Below are 20,982 nucleotides of genomic sequence, written 5' to 3' on the forward strand. Positions count from 1 at the left end.
GGGCAAACACTATAAAAAATATTTTAAGTATTAGCTATTAAATTTAATTCTATTTAAATGTAACTTTCTGGTTACAATTTAATTGAAGATGTCGACCGTGATCATTTGCCATGCATAGTGTTCAGCGAGGACAGGTGAGGTTTTGGTCTCTATTTTAATTGAATTCATTAACGCAGTAAAAATTCGGAGAGTTTCTGTACTGGAGGTCACTGGTGACCTGAAGCTATGATCACCAATGAAGAGGACATCTTAGCTGTGGTCAAGGAAACGGTTATCATGCCACCACATTTAGCAGGTTTCTGTAACATTTGTGTCATAATCAGAACCAGTTCTCTTTTAGGTTTTTTTTTTTTTTTTATAAGGCAAAGCCGATGACTGTGAAAGTGGTCATGATTCTCCTGCGAAGGAGGACCAAGAACAGAAGTTGATTGTAATTTTGAGGATCCTTTAATCCATAAATCTACACTGTCTGCATCTGAGATATTGTATTATGGCATTGATCAAATCTGAATTTGTAACTTTTTATTTATTTTAAGGCAGATGATTAAAGACAAAGTATTTGTAAATAGCTACATGTAATTGTTATTACAGTGATGGTATCAGGCTGTGCCCTCCCCTAAATAACTGCATTTTATTGTTTACTCACTGCCATTAACAACATGATGATTTAGTGTAAAAAGTTTTAGTTGTGATTTATGATAATTAATTGTTCAGTTAATAGATACTTTTTTTTCAATATATTATTTTCCACATTTAAACTGATTGGATGCGTTCAGTTGTTTAATGCGTTTGGACAATGTCTGGTTATCTTTCACATTAAACTTTTTTTTTCCCCTCAATTGTTGGGGGATAATTTCAGGGATAATTACAAGATTTAAAAAAATTACAAAACTGAAAATTCAAAGATTGTTTGATTATTTTAATTTTTTGTTGTTGTTTTTTTTTTTACAGAGAAATTTTAGCTTTTAAAATACTGTGACTGCCTCAGTTTCTTTTTTCTTTTTTAAATGTATTTATTAATTTTCATTTTTAAGAACAAAACACAACACAAAACCAAAGCTCAGTCTAAGAGAAAAGAAAGAGAAACAGGGCTTATATATTTTCATCATTTTAAAGTCAAAGTCTGAGTTAATAAATGCTCAAGGCAGGATGGTGGACACGTGTTCTTCAGGTTAGTCCAAGAAGGGCATCCATATGCATCCAAAGATGACGATCTTAGTGGGCGAGGCATGTTAGAAAGCCAAGTGGAATATTTTCCAAAATAAGCTTCTTCCTGCCTCAATTTATAACCTCCATGCAAAAAGTTATGTTATCCATCTTACTGATTAAATTATTTATTTAGACATTTAATTCTTTTGATAATTTTGCAAAAAAAATAAATAAAATAAAATAAAAAATAAATGAATAAGTATCCTGGGTATGAACTGAGGATAAATGTGAACAACAAATTAATTATAAACGGAGGCATATTTTGTCGAAAAATGTTAGTCATTTAAAAATAATGTCAAAAGAACAATTTTAATCTATTTTTCTTTTCTTTTTTTTTTAGAATGAATTAATTAGTCTGAGATAATAATGAAAAACACATTTATAATTCACAAATTTTTCCCATTGTTTACATCTTAAAAACTGACTGGAACTTATTTACTGAACATTCTTAATTTATAAATTTACATACATTTTTTCCTCACAAATTGTAAATAAACAGTTTCACTAATTTATTGGTTAAACTCTAACAGTTTGCTTTTCATGCATCACGACCACCCGAGCAGAATTGTTGTCGCCACCCCCCCCATCCTGCCACATATCAAACTACCGGGGCTTGAACCTGACCCCACAGGACCATCTTAGGGCGAGCTTGTCACATTGCATTCCCGCTGGCGCATTGTTGCCTCGAATAACAATCATAAAAAAAAAAAAAAAGGAGTTCATCAGCGCTTTGAGGCAGATAGATAGTGTGGCCGGTGGTTCCAATGCACCTCCTCTGCCCCCTCCCCATCCTCAGCTCCCTGCGGTGCTCCCGGTTTTGGCACGGGAGGGGGACAAAACCCAGGGAAGAGGGGGGCCGCTGTGAATGGCAAAGCACCGAGGAGGCCGAGGGAGAGCAAAAAGGAGGCGGTGTGCCTTTGTAGTCGCGGAGGAATGCGGAAATGTCCCCGCTCCGTGTCAAACCTCTCTGAAGGGGGTCAGGCCACATTCAGCCGGCGTGGGAAAGCTAGCCAAAGACGTAGCTCACACGGGCGTGCGGGGCCGCAGTTGCATGGGCCCATCCGCGGATATGTGCAAGACAAGAAAAGAAGCGAATCCGAATCCAAGAGAGGAGCGTGGTTTTGGAGGGCTATATCACGCGTTTGCCTTTGTCCTATGACCCCCCACCACCACGTCCACCAAACACCCATGGGCCCATCCGCGGATATGTGCAAGACAAGAAAAGAAGCGAATCCGAATCCAAGAGAGGAGCGTGGTTTTCGAGGGCTATATCACGCGTTTGCCTTTGTCCTATGACCCCCCACCACCACGTCCACCAAACACCCACCAAAGCAATCCTACACACCCCTTTCCCCCTCCACACCTCCTTCCACTCAAGCTGCAAAGAGTGTCTATGCGCAAGTTTTTTCTCTCTCTCTCTCTCTCTCGTCCAGCCCTCCCCTCGCTTGTTTGAGAGTCCTCTGCTGGGGCTGGTGCAGTCTAAGGGATGGGGGGTTAGAGCCAGCGACGTCAACTACCTGTGTGGCCCCCGCATGGAGGAAAGTGGACAGGGATGCGTTTGATGGAGCAGTTTTATGCGAGACTCGAATGCCTCCTCAGCATTTTACTGGGCATGCCGACGTCACATTTTACTGACTGCCATAAATAAGGTAAAAAATAATAATAATAATAATAATAGTCGTGGATATTTCTGCAGAATTTCTAAAATGAACGGCTGTCTGATGCTAAAAATAAACACTTCACTAACAATAACATCCCAAAGTAGCAAATGCATGTTTACAAATCTGTTATAATTTAGGCCATTTTATATTAGGGTTATATTAGGGTGCGCGCACAGATAAATTAGAAAAAATTCGAGGAAGCAAGGGAAGCTAATGGAAATATGATTAAAACTAAGCAGACACTCTGTTTTATGCATTTAAAGTGGTTTGGAGCTGTAAAAGTGAGTTTTGATGCGTTTTAAATGGACTGTTGCTGTAGGAAGTTAAAACAATGCAGCACGTGCTCACAGTTTGGCTTCTCCTCAAACAGAAACTTTCACGGACGGATATTAAACAGTTATATTTGTGTCCGTTTTTTAACGCTAGACATTCCTGTGTGCTGCACTCGGTCTCTTTTTCTGTGTTTTCCATGTTTTTAATCTGTTTTAAGACGGCAAGTGAACTCACGTGAACAGAAGTTCTGCAACGCTGCACGCGGTGTTAATTGATAAGTGCTCGAGACAGTTTATTTAACGCAAAACTACCTCAATGTGTGCGCTAAAGGTGGCTTATTTAGATTTATTATTATTATTATTATTATTATTATTTTCTGTTAGTAGGAGGACATGAGTTGTAATGCGTAACAGGAGGAGGAGGAGTGGAAGCTGGGAAACGCAACGGAGAGTCGCTTTTTTTTCTGATAGTCCGAATAAAAACATGATGACAGTCCTGTTAAAGCCCACCTGGAGCTTGATTTCACCAAATGTGACAAAGATGGTCTCTTCCTCCATCTGTGTGTCTCTGTCGTCTAGGCATTGCATGTGCCAACTATATTCTGTGAGTATGCCTTTGTGAAGAAAGCTCGTCACCCTCGCCGGGATTCCCCGTAACATTTTCAACAAGAGACAAGGGAGGAAAAAAAAAAAAACCAGCAAAAATGGACAAAGAAAGTATTGGTACTCAATACGAGCCTGTGGCCGAGATCGGAGAGGGTGCATACGGGAAAGTGTACAAGGCAAGGGATTTGAAGAACGGGGGACGCTTTGTAGCCCTAAAAAGAGTTCGTGTCCAGACGGAGGAAGAGGGCATGCCTCTCTCAACTATCCGGGAGGTGGCGGTACTGAGGCAGTTGGAGGCCTTTGAGCACCCCAATGTTGTAAGGTGAGTGAGATGGGGGGGGGGGGGGGGGGGAGGGGGGGGGCCCGGGGCTGGCTGTTTGTTTGTGTGTGTGTGTGTGTGTGTGTGTGTGTGTGTGTGTGTGTGTGTGTTTGCATGTTGTTTTAATAGGGGTCGGGGGTTTAGGGATACCGGGGAGGAAAGTTTGCATGTGAACACTAGACAAACGCTACTTCCTTTTTGATGGTCTCATATGACCTTTGTGGGATGTCTGCGCTGAATGCTATGAAGGAGAAGTCAAATTTTGTCATTTTTCGGTGCAAAAAAAAAAACAGCGAGTTAAATAGCAACATGCATGTGCATCACCGTTCAGATGCATTCATGCCATTTTTTTTTAAATCACAAACACTAATCTATTATATTATACTATTAATATTTTTGGAAGAAATGTAAGTGAGAAATCAAATCAAAGCCACGCATTATCCAGAAGTGAAAGGAAAACAATATGTGGTTCTCTAAGCATTTTGTGAATGCAAATCTGAAAAGTGTGGTATGCATTTGCAGTTGCATTTGCTTCTACCAGCTTTACTCATATATTGAAAAAAATATTGGCTAATCTTCTTTACTAAGACACTCATGAAGATGATAATATTGATTTGCAAGTCTTGCCACATATTCAGGGTGTGTTTAGGTTTGACTTTGAGTCACTCAAAGACATGAATATGTTTGGTTCAGGCATATTCATAACCGAATGTTTTCTATCTTTAACCGTTGTTTTTGTTTTTGTTGTTGTTTTGTTTTTGTTTTTTTTTAATCAATGACAGAAAAATCTGAAGGCCATCTGTCATTTTTGACAGATTAAAATTCACACCCCTGACCACTCGGTCTCAGGTGTTTCCGCAGAGCGAAGATTCAACCTCTATGACAACATCAAAAGTCCCACGAGAAGTCGTCTGTCCAAGGCAAAACTCCAAGACCTTATGAGAGTAGCCTCTGCAGCAATCCTCCTTGAGACATTTGATTATACACAAGGTGGTGCGCAATTCAGGTCAATGCGGACCAGGAGGAAGTTGTAAGACTGTGCGCTTAGGCCACAGCGGGTCAACTGTTCATATGTTGAGTACAATAACTTAATTTGATTGTTTATAGTTACTGGGACCACAGTAAATGTTTTTTTTTGTTTTTATTTTTTTGTCACTGTGGAGAAAACATTCTTGATGTGCGATGGCGCGACGTGGATTCTCTCTTCAGCTTGTTTGGGTTGAACATTAAACTGGATGAAAACTAATTACTATTGAGCATGTCATTATTATAATTTTAACAAATTAATAAGTTGAAATATAGGTTATGACAGGATTTTTTTGACCCTGTCAATCAAAATGACAGTAAAAAAAGAAAAAAAGTCTTGTGTGACCTCTGCTCTAGGTTTACGTTTAGGGTTGTTGACATGATGGAAGGTGAACCTGCAGCCCAGTTTCAAGTCTTTTGCAATCCTTTACAGATGCTCTTCCTGAACTTTTCTCCTCTTTTCCGCCAACTCTGATTAACATTTCCGTTAACGAAAAGAGTCTCCACTGTATGATGCTGCCAGCCTCACTTTCTGACAGATAGAGCGTTGTATGAAGGTGCAACCTGTTGCAATTTTATTCAGATAAAATTATGCATGCTGTAAGTAGACTCTCTTTACTGATTATGTGACTTCTAAAGGCAATCGGGGTATCAGAGTAAACTCTTCACTACGATGCGCCTTCTAATCTGCAACTGTTCTGAAAGGTCTACTCTGAATAGAACGTGCTTTTTTCACTTGAAAGTCAAACTATTTTGCAAATACTGACTGTGTGACTGACATCAGCTGAAGACTGGACGTTTTTATTCAGGGGGCAAATTTCCATGTTGTATGCACTGCTGGTCTCAAGTTTCCATGTCGCACCTTTGTAAATTGACTGTTAAAACCCCATTTGCATCTTAACTAGTTTTGAAAACCTGTTTGTTGGCACACTCCTCAAACACCTGCATGTTGCCACCGAAAAACCCCTACTATGCTTTACAGATTTTCTAATTTGGAAAAAACCTTTGAGGCTCTGCAAAATACATCGTTTTGTAAAGCCATCGAAAAGTTCGGGGGTGGGCGGTCATTCATAAAGGTAAAGCCAACGAAGTGGAGAGACGCCAATGGTTTCAAAATTCTATACAACTCCACAGATCCCAGTAATTTGTACAAAATACTAAACATCAAAGTGAAATGACCCGTGTTACAATAGCTATTCGCATGGATACAACTTTGTCTATTTGCATAAATAAAAAGGAAGTTCGAAGGGGTGAAATGGCGATGCACGGATATAAAAGGAGGGCTCTGAATTGGCAAAGCTGCAAAACAAATTGTTGTTTAACTGATTGTTCCACACCTCCATAGTTTACATCAATAAAACTGTCGTCTTTATGCATACAGACTCCATTCATGTTACTTTTGTAACCTTTTTCTTGAAAAAGTAGCAGCAGTAAACAAAGGATCTGAGCTCTGACTCTGCAAACCTGACTCTAATTGAAATAGATATGATTACTGGAGCGGCACAAGAGCAATTGATCTCTTAGTTTTTTTTGTCTGCTCTCCAAACAGATGTCATTTGCTTTCAGTCTTATATTCGTTCTCATGGCAGTAGTCAGATACTGCGTCATACATTGGCACAGGCCAAGGTCTGACCTTGTGCTTGTTTTATTGTGGAATATTAAGAGCCGTGGGATTGAAGAGGAAGTTCTAAATGAATGTTTCAGAGGCATGGCTGGTGGCCTTGTGCCTCCAACAGTAAATCTCCAGCGTATCCGTAAACATTGGAGGATAATTGTAGACTTTTATTTTACTAATACCATGGAGGCTTTTTGTCCTATTAGGTCAACAGAGACGCCAAGTGACGTATTTTGTAGTAAATCAGTCAGATTAAGCAACGGCATGTTTCTTCGTCTGTATGCTCAATTATACATTTGACATTTTGTATACCTGTAAAAGATTTTTAAAGGCTTCTCGTGTCCTAACCTGTCAAGATTGTCCTGCAGTTCAGGACTGGAAAAATGTGTTGTGGGGCAAGTGTGGGAGTCCAGGCAAACCCTGGATGTTTGTAATGAGGTCCATTATTTATTCCATATGTTCGGAGTCTGCTGAGAGCTTCCATTGTACTCCAACGACCAATCTGTGAGGGGTGTTTAACCCCAGCACTACAGAAGGAGTGTGCCTTCCAGAATGACATCATATTCAGCACTAATACCTCGAACAAATCACATCTTTTTTTGGATTCCATCGGTCCCCATGCTCTGATTACGGGACCCATATGTTGCCTTGTTAGATGATGAAGGATTTTGCGTCAGATTCCTTTTAGTTACCAAGTCGGATTGGAAAACAAATAGAATTCAGTACATTGTTGTGAGATGTCGCAAATGCATCTAATGAATTCAAACGGTAAAATTACATCGTTTATAGTTAGGTAAGGAGTTGCTTTTATTAACTTTTGCCAATTTATAGTTGTCTTTCAGGTCTGACTTGCTTATTCCGCTTTTGGTGAATCAGACGATACTAATAATACCATGACACGTACAAATTTATTAGTGTCAACTTTAGTTTATCTCAGTAGTGAGACGCAATAAACCCCAAAATTCAAAGGACAAAATGTGATGAAAGCTTCTAGAAAGAGATAATTGGTTTGAGTTGATCCAAAAACGAAGAGACTACAAGATTATTCCTATTATTGCATCATAGCATATTTTAAATTTTTATGTTTGGCTTATTGCTCATATATGTACCACAAACATCCAGTAATGCCGTTCATTGAGAATTTTTAAGTCTCACTTTTTTCCTCTGCACTAATCCTTAACCGGCTTCGAAATGTTGTTCACTGAATGTCAACAACATTTCAAGATAAAGAAGCGAATTTTAATATAATATAATGACACAGCTCAAAATGATTTCAAATTAGTCACATGTTTAATTAGACTGTTACATTTATCTATGCACCACTATGTCAGATCGGCGCAATCTATTCATATGCACCCTAAATTTATCTTCAGTTACATGCATTCAGATTTGATCCTAGTCACAATGCACTGCAGCTAGATTCGCTTTATGCCAGCTGGTAAAAAGTGACCTTAGTCTCTGCCTTTGCAGCCTCTCTCTATCCTGGTTAAGCATGTGGCGACAGTGAAAAGGAATGTCGCTGTCTTAAAATGATGGAACCTCCAGCAGAACTCAACTCAGTGTGAGCAGACATCTGCTGGGACTGAATGGGGATTTTTACAGACAGATCAGACATTTAAAAGATGGATACGCTGACCTAGCGGTATCTCCTATCTTAAAGAAAAAGCACACAGTTGATGGCAGCAGTGGCTTTGTCGGTGTCTTCATCTCAAAGAGGCAAACAGATGAGCAGAGAAGCAACAACAGTGGTACTTTCAATGCTGTTGTGCAGAAAAGAGCGATGACTTTATCAATGTTGAGTGAAACTATAAGCTACAAGATGTCATATGTGGATCCATCGTTCGGTTTTACATCCTCCGTATTGTTGTGGTGCAAGTTTCCAGTTCTGCTGTATCTACAGACAACATGCTTTTCTAGACTACTCAGAGTTTGAGGAGTTGTCATAGTGCTGGGTGAGGAATGCTGTTTATAGACCCCAACCCTTTGAGTTGAACATACTGGGTAGCTTTTTTCTTCTTCTTTTTTTTTGCAGCTTCTCATCAAAGCGGGCTTTGGCAGGTCTGCCGACATAATCGGGATTCTTGGCTTAGGCTGGATGTGTAGTAAAAACATATCCAGCCTCGTAACACCGATCTTTAAGGTTGGACAGTTAATATGTTTGCAAAATCACCGCATCGTTATCAGGATCGGTGAAACATGCAACAGAAAGTCAAGATTCAGATAGATCTTTGAAAGATGTTTAAATTAATCTCGACCAATCGGACACCGTTTCTGTCCAGACACATGACTACCGCTTTGAACTCTTGGGTTAGCTCCGTGCAGCGAGTTTATTATTGCAGTGAGATACTACTGTCTCATTAATCTCATATTTTGAGGAAAAACTCACTGTGTTGGCAGTGACATGATCAACTGGTCCTTGGCACCGTCGTCCGAAAATCGACTCCTGACGTTAGAACTTAAATTGCATATCTTCCCCACATCCAGGCTGGTTTCTTTACATAAAGCATAAGCCATAACATCTTATAAAGTTTTCTATTATTTTATTGCAGATGTGGTTATGTTGTTTCTGTACTTAATATCTGAAATAATTTGTAAACACAGTGACTCATATAGTCCTTGGCTGTCTGGAGTACTTTGGAAGTTTTTTTTCCCCATGTTTTATTGAATATAGAAAAAATGGATGACAACTTTAATTCCAGATGCTATTACCTGTTCTAATTACTAAAATGTCGTTCATCGATGTAACCTCTTGAATTTATTCCATACATTCCAGGTCTGACTATTTACTTACATCTACTTCCACTACACTTTCATCATGACTTCAGATCTTGTCAGATTAACCTCTAATTCTGCAGACAATCCCGATACTCTAAATATATGTTTTTAAGGCCTTTATATGCTGCTACCACTCAAGCTGTTTGCTTGAATCCCTGTAAATACTTGTTGAAATTTCCCTTAAATCGAATGATTTTTTTTTTATACTTTAGAAATTGAGATAGTCTTTAAGAGTCCATAATAAACACGATTACTTCTGACTTCAAATAATAATTCTCTTCATCTCTAAATGCAAACTCCAGAGAGAAATCAGAGACCTTATAATCTCAGCGTTCATAGATCTTTAAGCGATATCAGTTGTTTGTTTTGTTTTTATTAGTAATTGGAAAATAAAAACTTAGTTGGAATAATAATAAACATAATCATTTATAATACATGTAATAACTTGATAGATGTACCAAAATCTCTTTATCTTTTTATGTATTAAGTGAGATTGTACTTTGATTAGGAGGATTAATTTTTAAGATTGATTTCTTTTAAATAAATAACAAGATTAATATTTAATCTGAGGGATGCTTTAATTATTAATAGTTGAACAAAGCCTGTCAGTGTCTCTTTATTTGTTCATCGATTTATCTGTCTGTTCTTGTTGTCCATCCATCTTCCTTTCAGTCTTTGATCTTTGCAGGTTTGATGATTAAATGCTGATTACTGTGCTAATATTTTATTGTGAACTCATTTCATCACAAGATTATTTCCTAAAGATGCCAAACTAAGAGTGCCGTTCCCTCCTGCAGCAAACATAATATGATGCTTGCCTCCATCCATTGTATTAAAAACGTAGAAATGTAGAAACCCTGCAAGTAATTAACTTGGAAAGGGAAAAATAAGTTTTCTTTTTAATAAGACAAGCTACTTTTTCAATAATGTGGCCGTCCTTATAGCAGTGGTGGTCAGTGATTATTCTCCCTTTGTTCTCTTGGTGCAGGTTGTTCGACGTCTGCACGGTCTCTAGGACCGACAGAGAAACCAAGCTCACGCTGGTGTTCGAGCATGTGGATCAGGACCTAACCACATACCTGGAGAAGGCTCCTGACCCCGGCGTACCACCTGAGACCATTAAGGTAAACCATCGTCCATTAGAACCTCGTGACATTTGGGCGTGCACCTGTGTCTCGAGAGTACAGTTATACTGATGCCCAATTTAAAGGACTATTCTGTTTCCGTTTGAAGTATAAAAGCAGCTTTGGGCTAATCCCCTGTGGCTGCAGCTCTGGTTGAACACAGCTATGTCTCTTTGGTTCTGAGAATTTTTCTTGACCAAAGTCACAGCAGACATGAAGGACTTCCTTTAACATCAGAAGAGTAGCACATGTGGCAGATGGGCTCCAAATTAGAGGCTCCCTTCAGACTCTATTTTGACCCTGCCCGCCAACTTTCTTACAGATGGAGACAGAACAATTAGAGAACAGTTACTTTTGTACTAAAAAAAAAAAAAAGACCAAATAGATCAGTCAGAATAATGTTTTTATCAGCTGTTTTATTAAACCTACCAGGAAATTTCTGCTCTTTTGTAAAACAAAAAAGCAAAAAAATAAAATAAAATAAAATAACCCAAACATTTAAGAGGTTTCCACTTACACTTTGCTGGAAGGTCGGAAGTGAGTTAGCCTCCATCTTGTTTTCTCAATTACTGCCTTCTTTTATTTAGACCTCTCTGACAAGAAAAAAAAAAATCCCCTTTCTCCCTGTTAAACATTCGTTTATCAGGTTTCTCCCCCTGAGGTCTGCTGATGTGCACCAAACAATATTGGAAATGAATATTATTTATGTTTGAATGAAGAGGCCTGGGAAGTGCGGAGTGTCGAATTTAAATTGGAGACTTTCTAGCAGCATAGCAACCGCCGACTGTCACCTGAGGGCCGGGCTTATGTGTGAACGTTTTCTGTCAGCGAGAAATGTTGTTTAAGTGCAGATGATTCAGGTGGCTTGCGCCGGAGGCTTTAACTGAATTTAATCCCGATCGTTGATACGAAGTCTCTTTGGATGTATCAGTTTATTGTTAAGTTTTGTGATCACAATGGCCCTCAGTGTATCTTGGCCTCAATATAAATACCACTGTTCAGTTGGGGGCCTTTTAAATTTGTTGGAGAGCATCACTGAACAAATAGCATAACAGAGACGAAGGATCACACCACACAACTCAGGGATGAAGATGTGGAGATGTTTACGTCAGGGTCAAATTATACAACATTATTAAAAATTTAGAAGCTCTTCGTGAGCATTGGTCAGTCAATCAACTGAAGCTGGAAATAATATGGCACAACTGAAAACCTGGGGTAACTCTGGAGGAGCTGCAGAGATTCACAACTCGGATGAGAGTCTGTTCACAGAACAAATATCAATCATGCATCCCAGAAATCTTGCCATGATGGAAAAAGTGGAGGAAGATTACCATTGTTTGAGAAAAACAACATAAAAGTACTCCCATTTTCATTTTGTAACAAACTATGTAGGGGATACACGACTACCTGAAAAACACAGTTTGCTTGCATAGAAAGTTAATATTGCACATCACCTTGAACATATGATTTTTTTGGTGAAACGAGACGGTGTCAGCTTCTTACTGAGGGTAATTTTCTGCAGCGAAGGCTTTCTGCAAAAAATTTGAAAACTGTGTAAAGAAATTTGTTTGTTCCAATTATGAACTGAGCACTAACATGCATCGATATGTGCCAGTAAAGTATATTTAACTTTGTGAGTTTAACTTGAACAACGTGGATGTTTTAAACTTGCCTTCTCTCAGGTAATGTATACCCTTACTGTATAACCTTTGCATCAAAGCTCAATAAGGCAGAAATGCACCTTTGAAGAAACAGTCATAAGATCACTGTGAAGCTGAAAGGAGCACATGTCCCCCGTCCTGAGATGTTACAACAGCACTCATTTAGAAAAGATGCAGATTGATTTAGGTCTGTATGGTTGCTCTGTGTATGACCATGCAAGCTCACTAAGTTGTTTCTTGAATGTAGTGTTTCTTTATTTTACCACTTGGGGATTTCTGGATCCGAAAGGCACAACAATGTTGTGTCCAAAACCATGTTAGTTTTATCTACAGTTATTTTTAACACTTACTGATCCATACAGCAGAAAATTTTGCACCGTAGACCAAAGTGCTTACAGTTTTTAAGGGACTTGGACAAAAGTTGACTGTTTTGCTTTGAGACCAAAATCTAATCTTCACAATACAATCAACACCAAAAGGGAAGGAAGATGGCACAAGGAAGGAAGGGAAATAAAAAAAGATTGAATCCTGCCTTTTTTCTTAACCCTATCATTGCAGTCCCCAGCTGCATGGCACGCTGTAGTTTTCCATTTTGTAAAGTTACACATCATCACGTTTAAATTCATGCATGTACTATTTCAGTTTGGGTGAAGTGCAAGAAAGATTTTTCAGCACAGAGGAGCGGTCAGACAACTTGTCTTTGCAGTATGAAGACTCATTGGGCACCCACCTCCTTGTGCTTTCTCCCAGCATCTGTTTATCTGGAGTCTTAAGAAGACAAAAGGACGAGAAGTGTCGGCACATCATAGACACAGTCCTGTTATTTCTAGGAGAGTGGACACTGCACACTGACCTGAAAGTGACCCCATTACCCTCTGCCCCCTCCCAAACAACTTTAGTTGCACTTGGCTGTACCATCTGACAACATATTGTTGACTCGGTCGTCCTATTAGTTCCTGTTTGAGTTTCGGTGTTGAATATGCGAACATGTTTTCACTCAACCAAGAAGAAACGCGTTGAGCCAAACGCCCTAAACTAAAAAAAAAAAAAAAAAAAAAAGAACAGCCACACTTTTCCTCAAAACCATCCATCCATCCTCCGCAAGAGACACCCCCACATCGGCCCAGCTTGTCCACTTCAGCACCCCCCGTCCTCCACCACCCACTCAGACTCAAGACCCACCACATGGTCATTGATGAAAGAGGCCCTCCTCCAGGAATCAAATGAGCTGGAAGGACATCAAGCAGCCGGGTTGCCCCATGCTCGGCTCTCCTCAGCCGGGCCGGCGCTTGGGTCTCGCCCACCCTCCTCGGCTGCCATCGTCCAAGCTTCCACAGCTACACTCTGTGGGCCCGAGAAGGGGGAGGTTAATGAAGCATGGGCAGGGAATTACACTAACGTTAACCGGCAGATGTCCTATATTGTGCCAAACTACAATAAACAATATGGCTGCCTCTGGTACATTTGCATCAGAAAAGGAGGGGACCTCCAAGAGCCATGTTTTGACTGATTCTTGCAGTGGGCTGATTTTATTTATTTTTAAAAAAAATGCTGTTCCTGTTTTTATTTATTCAGGGTCTAATGATGCTCCTGTTTTTATTTCCCATTAGCGATGTTTTAGGTCTTAAGCAAAAATCCACATCAGATTTTTTTCTACCTTTAACCATGCTGTTAGATATAATATCAATAAAAATGCATGTAACCAATATTATACAACGACAGCTTCATTATGTTTTGTTGGGATTTTACATGACAAACCACACAAAGTGGGCAAAGATGCTTACAAGGAAAAATCTGTGAAGTGTTGAATTAATTTGTGCTCGATACTTGCTATTCTGATACCTATTAAAAATGCAACCAGCTGCCTTTTAAGGTCACCTAATTAATAAATTCAGTCCACTCCTGTGCATTTTAATGTGAGTACAACTACAGCTCTGATGCCATCAGAGGTTTTTTAGAGGACATAAATGAACAACCACCATCACGACGACAAAGGAACACAGCAGACAGGTCAGGAGGGAAAGTTGTGAAAACGTTTAAAGTAAACCAAACTCTAAAACTTTTTTAAAAGATTTGAACATCTCACAAGACTCCAAACGTACCGCCACTTGGTCGTCCATCTAAAACTTGACAGGAGAACATTATGTAGAGAAACATTCAAGAGCTCTTCTTAGCTTAGTCCAGGTGAAAGAATCTGTCCTCTGGATACGTAAAAGTTGTGCAATTCACAGATCTGTCCTTCATGGGAGATTGTCCGAAAGAAAGCAATCGCTGAATCAATGAGGGCCGTTTTGCAAGTTAGCACAAGCCATGTAGAGAACGCAACCAAACCAACCATTTTTGACTTGTATTAAGATTGCTATACAAGATTGCAAATTGACACTTCGTCGTCTCATTGTGAACTCACCATCCCCACTGTGAAACATGGTGGGGGCATCATCATTATGTGGGGGTTCTTCAGCAGGGGTGGGGAGGCCGGTCACAGGAAGATGGAAGGAGAAATCCTGGGATAAAATTTCTGGGAGGCTACAAAAGACATTTGACTAGGGTCGTTGTTGCAGTTAATTATGCACAACTTTGTTTGTCTATTGCAATATAAAGATGCTAAAAAAAATGCATAGAAGGTTGTGGTTGTAATGGGACAATGTGGAAAAGCTGAAAGGATAGAAATACTTCTGCAAGGCGCTGTAAGTGATTCTTTAAAGAAGGGCAGGAAAACTTGGATTGTTAACATTTGAGAGTCACACTCATGAGATAATTAGTGTTTACGAGGAAATGCTGTTGAAAGGAAGCACGGTGAAATGACTATTTAAAGGAGAGAGGAACTGATGGGTGGGGGAATGCTATTGTGTCAGCCCCCCATGATATACACACACACACACACACACGCAAACACGCGTGCACACAAAGTGACCAACTGCCTGCCTCCGTCCTACGGCCCTGTCTGTCTGCTGCCCTTCTCTGTGGGTCATGGCTGGATGGAGATGCAGAAAGGAAGGTCTGTTTTTGCATCCTGTTCTTGGTCGGGGGGCACACACACACACACACACGCACACACACGCACACACACGCACACACACACACACACACACACACACACACACACGCACACACGCGTGTACACGCCAGCACACAGACCAGTGAAAACACACATACGATAACACAGGCATCGCACTTTTTTTCCCTGTTTGTTTTTTGTGTATAGCAGCACGTCAATCTTCACATCCAGAGTTGCGTAGTGTGACCAAAACAGCAGCCAGCCCAGTACCATTTGCTGATCATTTTTGCTTGAGTGCGCAGACCCCAGTTCCTTTGACTCACACGCCAGCTGGTGGACTACTGAATAGAGCTGTGGGCTCAGGTCCATGTCACTTGTGGGGTCTTGGTGCTGAGCTTTGAGGTGGTTTACGGGGTGTACATCTGTAGCAAGAATGTGTTTCTTGAAGAAAAGCAGATTACAGAGACTGTGGGAGAGAGAGCAAGAGAGATCAGTTGAACTCTTTGGTTTTGCTTTGTCAAAACTACCTGTAATAACTTATTTGTTTATAGGTGTCGGACCTGTTTGAGAGTATTTCTTTTTCAAAAGGACAAGTCTGAGCTGGTTTCGACACTGTTCATTCGTTTTCACAGCAATTCACTTTGAAAGTTCGTCATGAACGTGCTGCCTACGCTGCAGCCGTTTGAGGTCAGATTTTGGGCATATAAAGAAAGTGAGCACCAATTAACTAAAGAAGGACAGCTGCTTAGTAACAGAGATCTGTGCTTGCACAAAGCAGGGGCCTCTTTCTGACGCTGGTGTATGTGTGTGTGTGTGTGTGTGTCAGTTATCAAACATCTGCCACAGTCGATGAGAAAAGACACGGGCCTCTTCACGTTAACTCTCTCACTCCCAGACTGTCTTAGCTTTTATTTTGAAGTTCACACGTTAAGTTGTTGCCTTTCAGGCCTTTTTTATTGTCGAATACTTTGCTGCGCAGCAGAAACCACACCGCTTCAGAGGGTTTTTGAAGATACCTGTTGCTAGCATTCAAACTGAACAGCTCATCCTGAATCACTCAAACCTGCACATGTAAACAATTATTCAACACCAAACATCTGGTGTGTGCTGTGAACCTTAAACATAGACTAGTATAGTGGTTCTAAAACTTATAATTACCAGTCTAGTACATGCTAACTTTTCTAAGTAACACCACATTGCCGGGTCACGAAAAAGGGAAACATTCGGAGCCTTTGGCACTTCATCTTTTAGAGAAAGAGGCAACAATCCAAGTGGGAAAGGTTAATTTTCCACTAACCATGGCTTTAAATCCAATATGGCTGCCATGCACATAAAACTCAGAGTAAAAAAACTAAAAAAAAAAGTGTCTTTTTTAAATGTTTTATTAAATGTATTTCTGTTTTGAATCAGGATATGATGTACCAGCTGCTTCAGGGGCTGGACTTCCTGCATTCGCACCGAGTGGTTCACCGTGACCTGAAGCCCCAGAATATTCTGGTGACCAGTGGAGGCCAGATCAAGCTGGCAGACTTTGGTTTAGCCCGCATCTACAGCTTCCAGATGGCTCTCACGTCAGTGGTAAGTTTCTTTGGCCTGTCTGAACAGAAATGTTATCGAACCAAGCATTCCAACTGTGCGCTTTCTCTGGTTAGGACTTTAAAATAGGAATGCTCAAGGATACAGAAGTCGTTGCCCTCCAGACTCTGTCAATCTGTGCGCTCGCTTTTTTTTTTGATTGAAAGCAAACACGAAATTGATCTCAAGCTTTAAAATAATAAATATTTACTTTAATATTTGCTTCCACATTCTTAGTCCGTACACTTGACAAAGAGCGTACCCCCTTTTGAGCAACATCTTTTAATGGACAAACATGCACTCCTTTGAACCCCCTCCACATGTGAATTAGAAAATGTCTAATGTGTTAAGGTTGGCACTTCCAGGGCATCAGAGAATAGCGTATAAAAGCTCTGCCAAATGATTGGGTTTCTCTGTGTAAAGTGAGAGTGAGGCACCCCTCCTCCCTCCCTTTGTGGCCTGCTTCAGCAATCCCTCGGTGGCTGTTGCAAAGAGGGATGGACAGACGAGGAGAGACAAACACCCCTCCCTTCCCACTGTCGGCCCTTTGATGTCTAACTGTTGCACTCGAGGCTCTGATGACCTGATAATATAGAAAGGGACTCTGAAAAGAGTCATTGGAAGAACTTTGAAGGAAGAGAGATGTGACTTTGAAGATGAGTGTGGGCAGCCACAGAAGCTCCTTACCTGAAAAGAAAAGAAAAAAAAAGAAACAGTGTCACTAATTTTATGTCTAACATCAACAAACAATAAAAAAAAACTCATCTGGTCCTTATTGCAACTCTTCATACAAAGTTGAACATATCTAGATTATCCAGGTTCTTCTAGTTCAACGTCTCAAGCAATTTACATTCAGTGTCTTGCAAAAGCATTTATGCCCCTTTAACTTCTTCTCACATTTTATAGAGAAGTTTCAAAGCATTTTATATAATGTATAAAATTTATTACATAGAATTTACCTGTTGCTTTACGTGGCATCCTGAACTCTGTACAACAGGAGCTTTTAAATCAAACGCCACTGGAAACTACTGATGAATAAAAAATGAATCATCATTAGCTCTTTCAACGGGTTAGTGGTTCAAAACACATGACTAACTCAACACCAAGATTATGCTATGGCAATAAAAGATTAATTTATTTTAAGCCTAGTTGTACATTGCTCCTTGGGGCACCAATAAATAATGCAGGACAATACACTGAAACTTCCAAAGCTTCTAGAAAATAAAAATGCTTTCCCCGTTATAGCAGGAAAGAAGGCCTTCTGCCAAATGTTGAGCAGCTGAAGTCCTATGTATGAAAGGGAAACCTGCCAATTTATATCTGCAGTAGTTACTTTTCTCAGTTCTTGTTTGGTGTTTAAAAAAAAGTGACCAGAGTTTCAACACAGAGGCAAACTTTCTTCCACAGTCCAAAACGTTTCTGATAGGTTAATTGATGTCTGTAGGTATGAGTGTGTGTCCGCGTGTGTGTGTGTGTGTTTGTCCTGTGTCTCCGTACAAAGGGGATGGATGGATGGATGGATGGCCCATTTTTTTCACAAAAACCTAAAACGGTGTAAATGCATATTTAACAGTTAAATCAGCATTTAATGTCATTTAGAAAAACATGCAAAGATGAAACTTGCTGATTTGACAAGTTTTCAAAATGTCAGAATCGTTTTAAAGAGACAGTCTCTTTAAAAAAAAAGAGTTATAGTAATGAATCCAGTCAATTATGCAAATAAAAATTTCTCTGAATTATGAAGGGTTTTTTTTTGATTGAGTTAAGTATTTTGTCAGGTATTTCTATAATTTGTCACCATGCTTGATGATTCACAGCTAAGATGCAGGAGAGCACACGGCTTACCATTGAATTTACATATGTGTTACACAATAATCATTGTATCTGTGGTTTCACCAAAGGGTTAAATCTTCATCTGCTTTTTCTATGACTAGACGGGGACACTTTTTGCTGCTGGTTAAACACCTCCCCGGGAATTCACCATCAGATCGAAGTAGCAAGATACCGAGTCCCTAAAACTACTCTCAAACACCACATTGCACTTTTAAATGTGCTTTCACACTCATTCACATACTCATTTCCTTCCTTGGTTTTACAGATTGGGCCACAAAAATGAGATGGATGCGTGTGCGTATGTGCATGGGTGTGTGTGCGTATGCGTGCGTGCGTGCGTGCGTGCGTGCGTGTGTGTGTGTGTGTGTGTGTGTGTGTGTGTGCGTTTGCAGGGCACTGCAACGTGAGCATGGGATCTTTGGTTCCAGATGAATGTTCCTGCGTCTGGAATCCCCCTGTCAACCGGACACACACACTCACACACACAAATCTCCATTCACCCGTTCTTTGTTTCCTTTTGCTAATAAAAGCACCTAATCTACACTGCACGCTGTGCAAATGTACACAAATACACACAGAGTTTAAGAGGATCTTCCCCTTTGCCCAACAGACCAGCAGTTACTTATTTAGTCACCTAAAGCCACCGTTACTGGCAGACAGATGGGCTTTGGAGAACTGCTGTTGCTTAAGCGAACTGGGCGATTTTCTCACTTTCAAAGTGATTCATTTAGGGCTTTTAGAATGACAAGATGGCTGAAGGAATCATTTGCATGAAGGTGTCAAAGAGTCCCTCACCCGCTCTTTTAATGTTTTTTTTTTTTTTTTTCCAGCGTCACTAACTGAAAGTAGCGCCGTTATGCTTTCTGCTGATGAGANTTTTTTTTTTTTTTTTCCAGCGTCACTAACTGAAAGTAGCGCCGTTATGCTTTCTGCTGATGAGATACCAACACTTCTCTTTTTGCAATGCATTAGCTTTCTCACCCAGCCACATGCCTGCTTGTTGAGATGTCATTGACAAAGTGTGTGGTCAGCGTTTGCATGTATGTATTAAAAATGTCGGAGCGGAGTTTTGGTGCTGCCATAGCTTCGGGTGACCTATGGCTCCTCCTGCATCAGTCACCGATCGTGTCATGTTTTCCCCCCCACTCCAATGGGGAGAGGAAAGGAAAGGAAATGGAAGGAAAGGAAAGGAAAGGAAGACCACCCATTGGCTGGTATGAGGTCCAGATTAGGCTGTCCCGACAGTCCCTGTGGGATTGTTGTTTTGTTGCTGTTTTTTTGTGTGACCCTATCCTGGCTACAGGCTCTTTGTATGGCTCTGAGTGACGGGCAGAGAAAAGGACTGGATGAGTTAACTGATGCTGGTGTGTTGCTGTGGTTTGGTTTATTTCTTATCGGAGCACTGATATTCAGTTTCCCTTAAAGATTTGCAACGTTTTTCATCTTTTTACAATTGGAGTAAGAAAATCTGTTTCATCTTTGCGCCTTTGATCGAAGCATTACCTAAACGACAACTATGCAGTCGTCTAAGGGTTGTTTTGTCATTGGCCGCAGTATGATTGTTTTGGATCTTTTGGCTCACCTCCAACTAAATTTGTACCTCTGAAGCCGTCCAGTTAAATCCTTGTTAACAATTATGTTGCACATGAGTTTGATTAACTTATCTCTCTCAAAACTGTTAAACAGTCATAACAACTACATCAGAAATGATGTTAGATTGAACATTATTCATGTAAATATATTTGTAACATACATTCTGTAATGCTAGTTACAGAATAATCCTTGTTTGTGTATAAAAACTGATAGATTCTTTTGCAGCAGATTTGCAAGATTTTCTCTTATTCAGATTCCATATTATTTTTGTGATGCCTATAAAGTATTAAAGGTTTTAATACTTAAAGGTTTTAAAGTTAAAATCACAAAGGTTCTTTTTTTTTCTTTTTAGTTTTTTTTTAGTGTTTGAAATAAAGAAAATTATATACAGTTTTTTAAATATTTTACAAATCATTCAGATTTTTTTTTAGCTGTATCAGAGTTTTCTCCCCCCCGCCTCCCTCCATTTTGATACCCATAAAATTAAAGTTTCGGACGAGTTTGAAGCAAGAATAGGCTTTCAACATGCCGAAGTGTGAACACCTTATGAAAACGACAAAGAGAGCATTAATCAGAGAGACCCATTAGGCCATGATCATTCCAGAGGAGCTCCATAGATCCACAGCTCAGCTGGGATAATCTGTTGACAGGGGCTATTATTAGCCGTGCTTTCCACAAATCTGACCTTTTATAGCAAAGTGGCCAGTAAAGAAAA

General features: G+C 39.9%; 1 protein-coding gene across 1 annotated transcript in view; it reads left to right on the forward strand.

Moving 5' to 3' along the window:
- The first annotated feature begins 2,644 nt into the window (after positions 1-2,644).
- Positions 2,645-20,982, forward strand: part of cdk6 (cyclin dependent kinase 6) — a 43,037-nt gene continuing 24,699 nt past the window's right edge. Inside the window, exons 1-4 of the mRNA XM_007547521.2 lie at positions 2,645-2,858; positions 3,722-4,070; positions 10,472-10,607; positions 16,677-16,844. Of these exons, the coding sequence (XP_007547583.1) occupies positions 3,847-4,070; positions 10,472-10,607; positions 16,677-16,844 (528 nt within the window). The 5' untranslated portion in view covers positions 2,645-2,858; positions 3,722-3,846. The remainder of the gene's footprint in view (positions 2,859-3,721; positions 4,071-10,471; positions 10,608-16,676; positions 16,845-20,982) is intronic.

The sequence above is a fragment of the Poecilia formosa genome, unplaced genomic scaffold, assembly GCF_000485575.1.
Source record: "Poecilia formosa unplaced genomic scaffold, Poecilia_formosa-5.1.2 Scaffold21, whole genome shotgun sequence".
NCBI classification, from domain to species: domain Eukaryota; kingdom Metazoa; phylum Chordata; class Actinopteri; order Cyprinodontiformes; family Poeciliidae; genus Poecilia; species Poecilia formosa.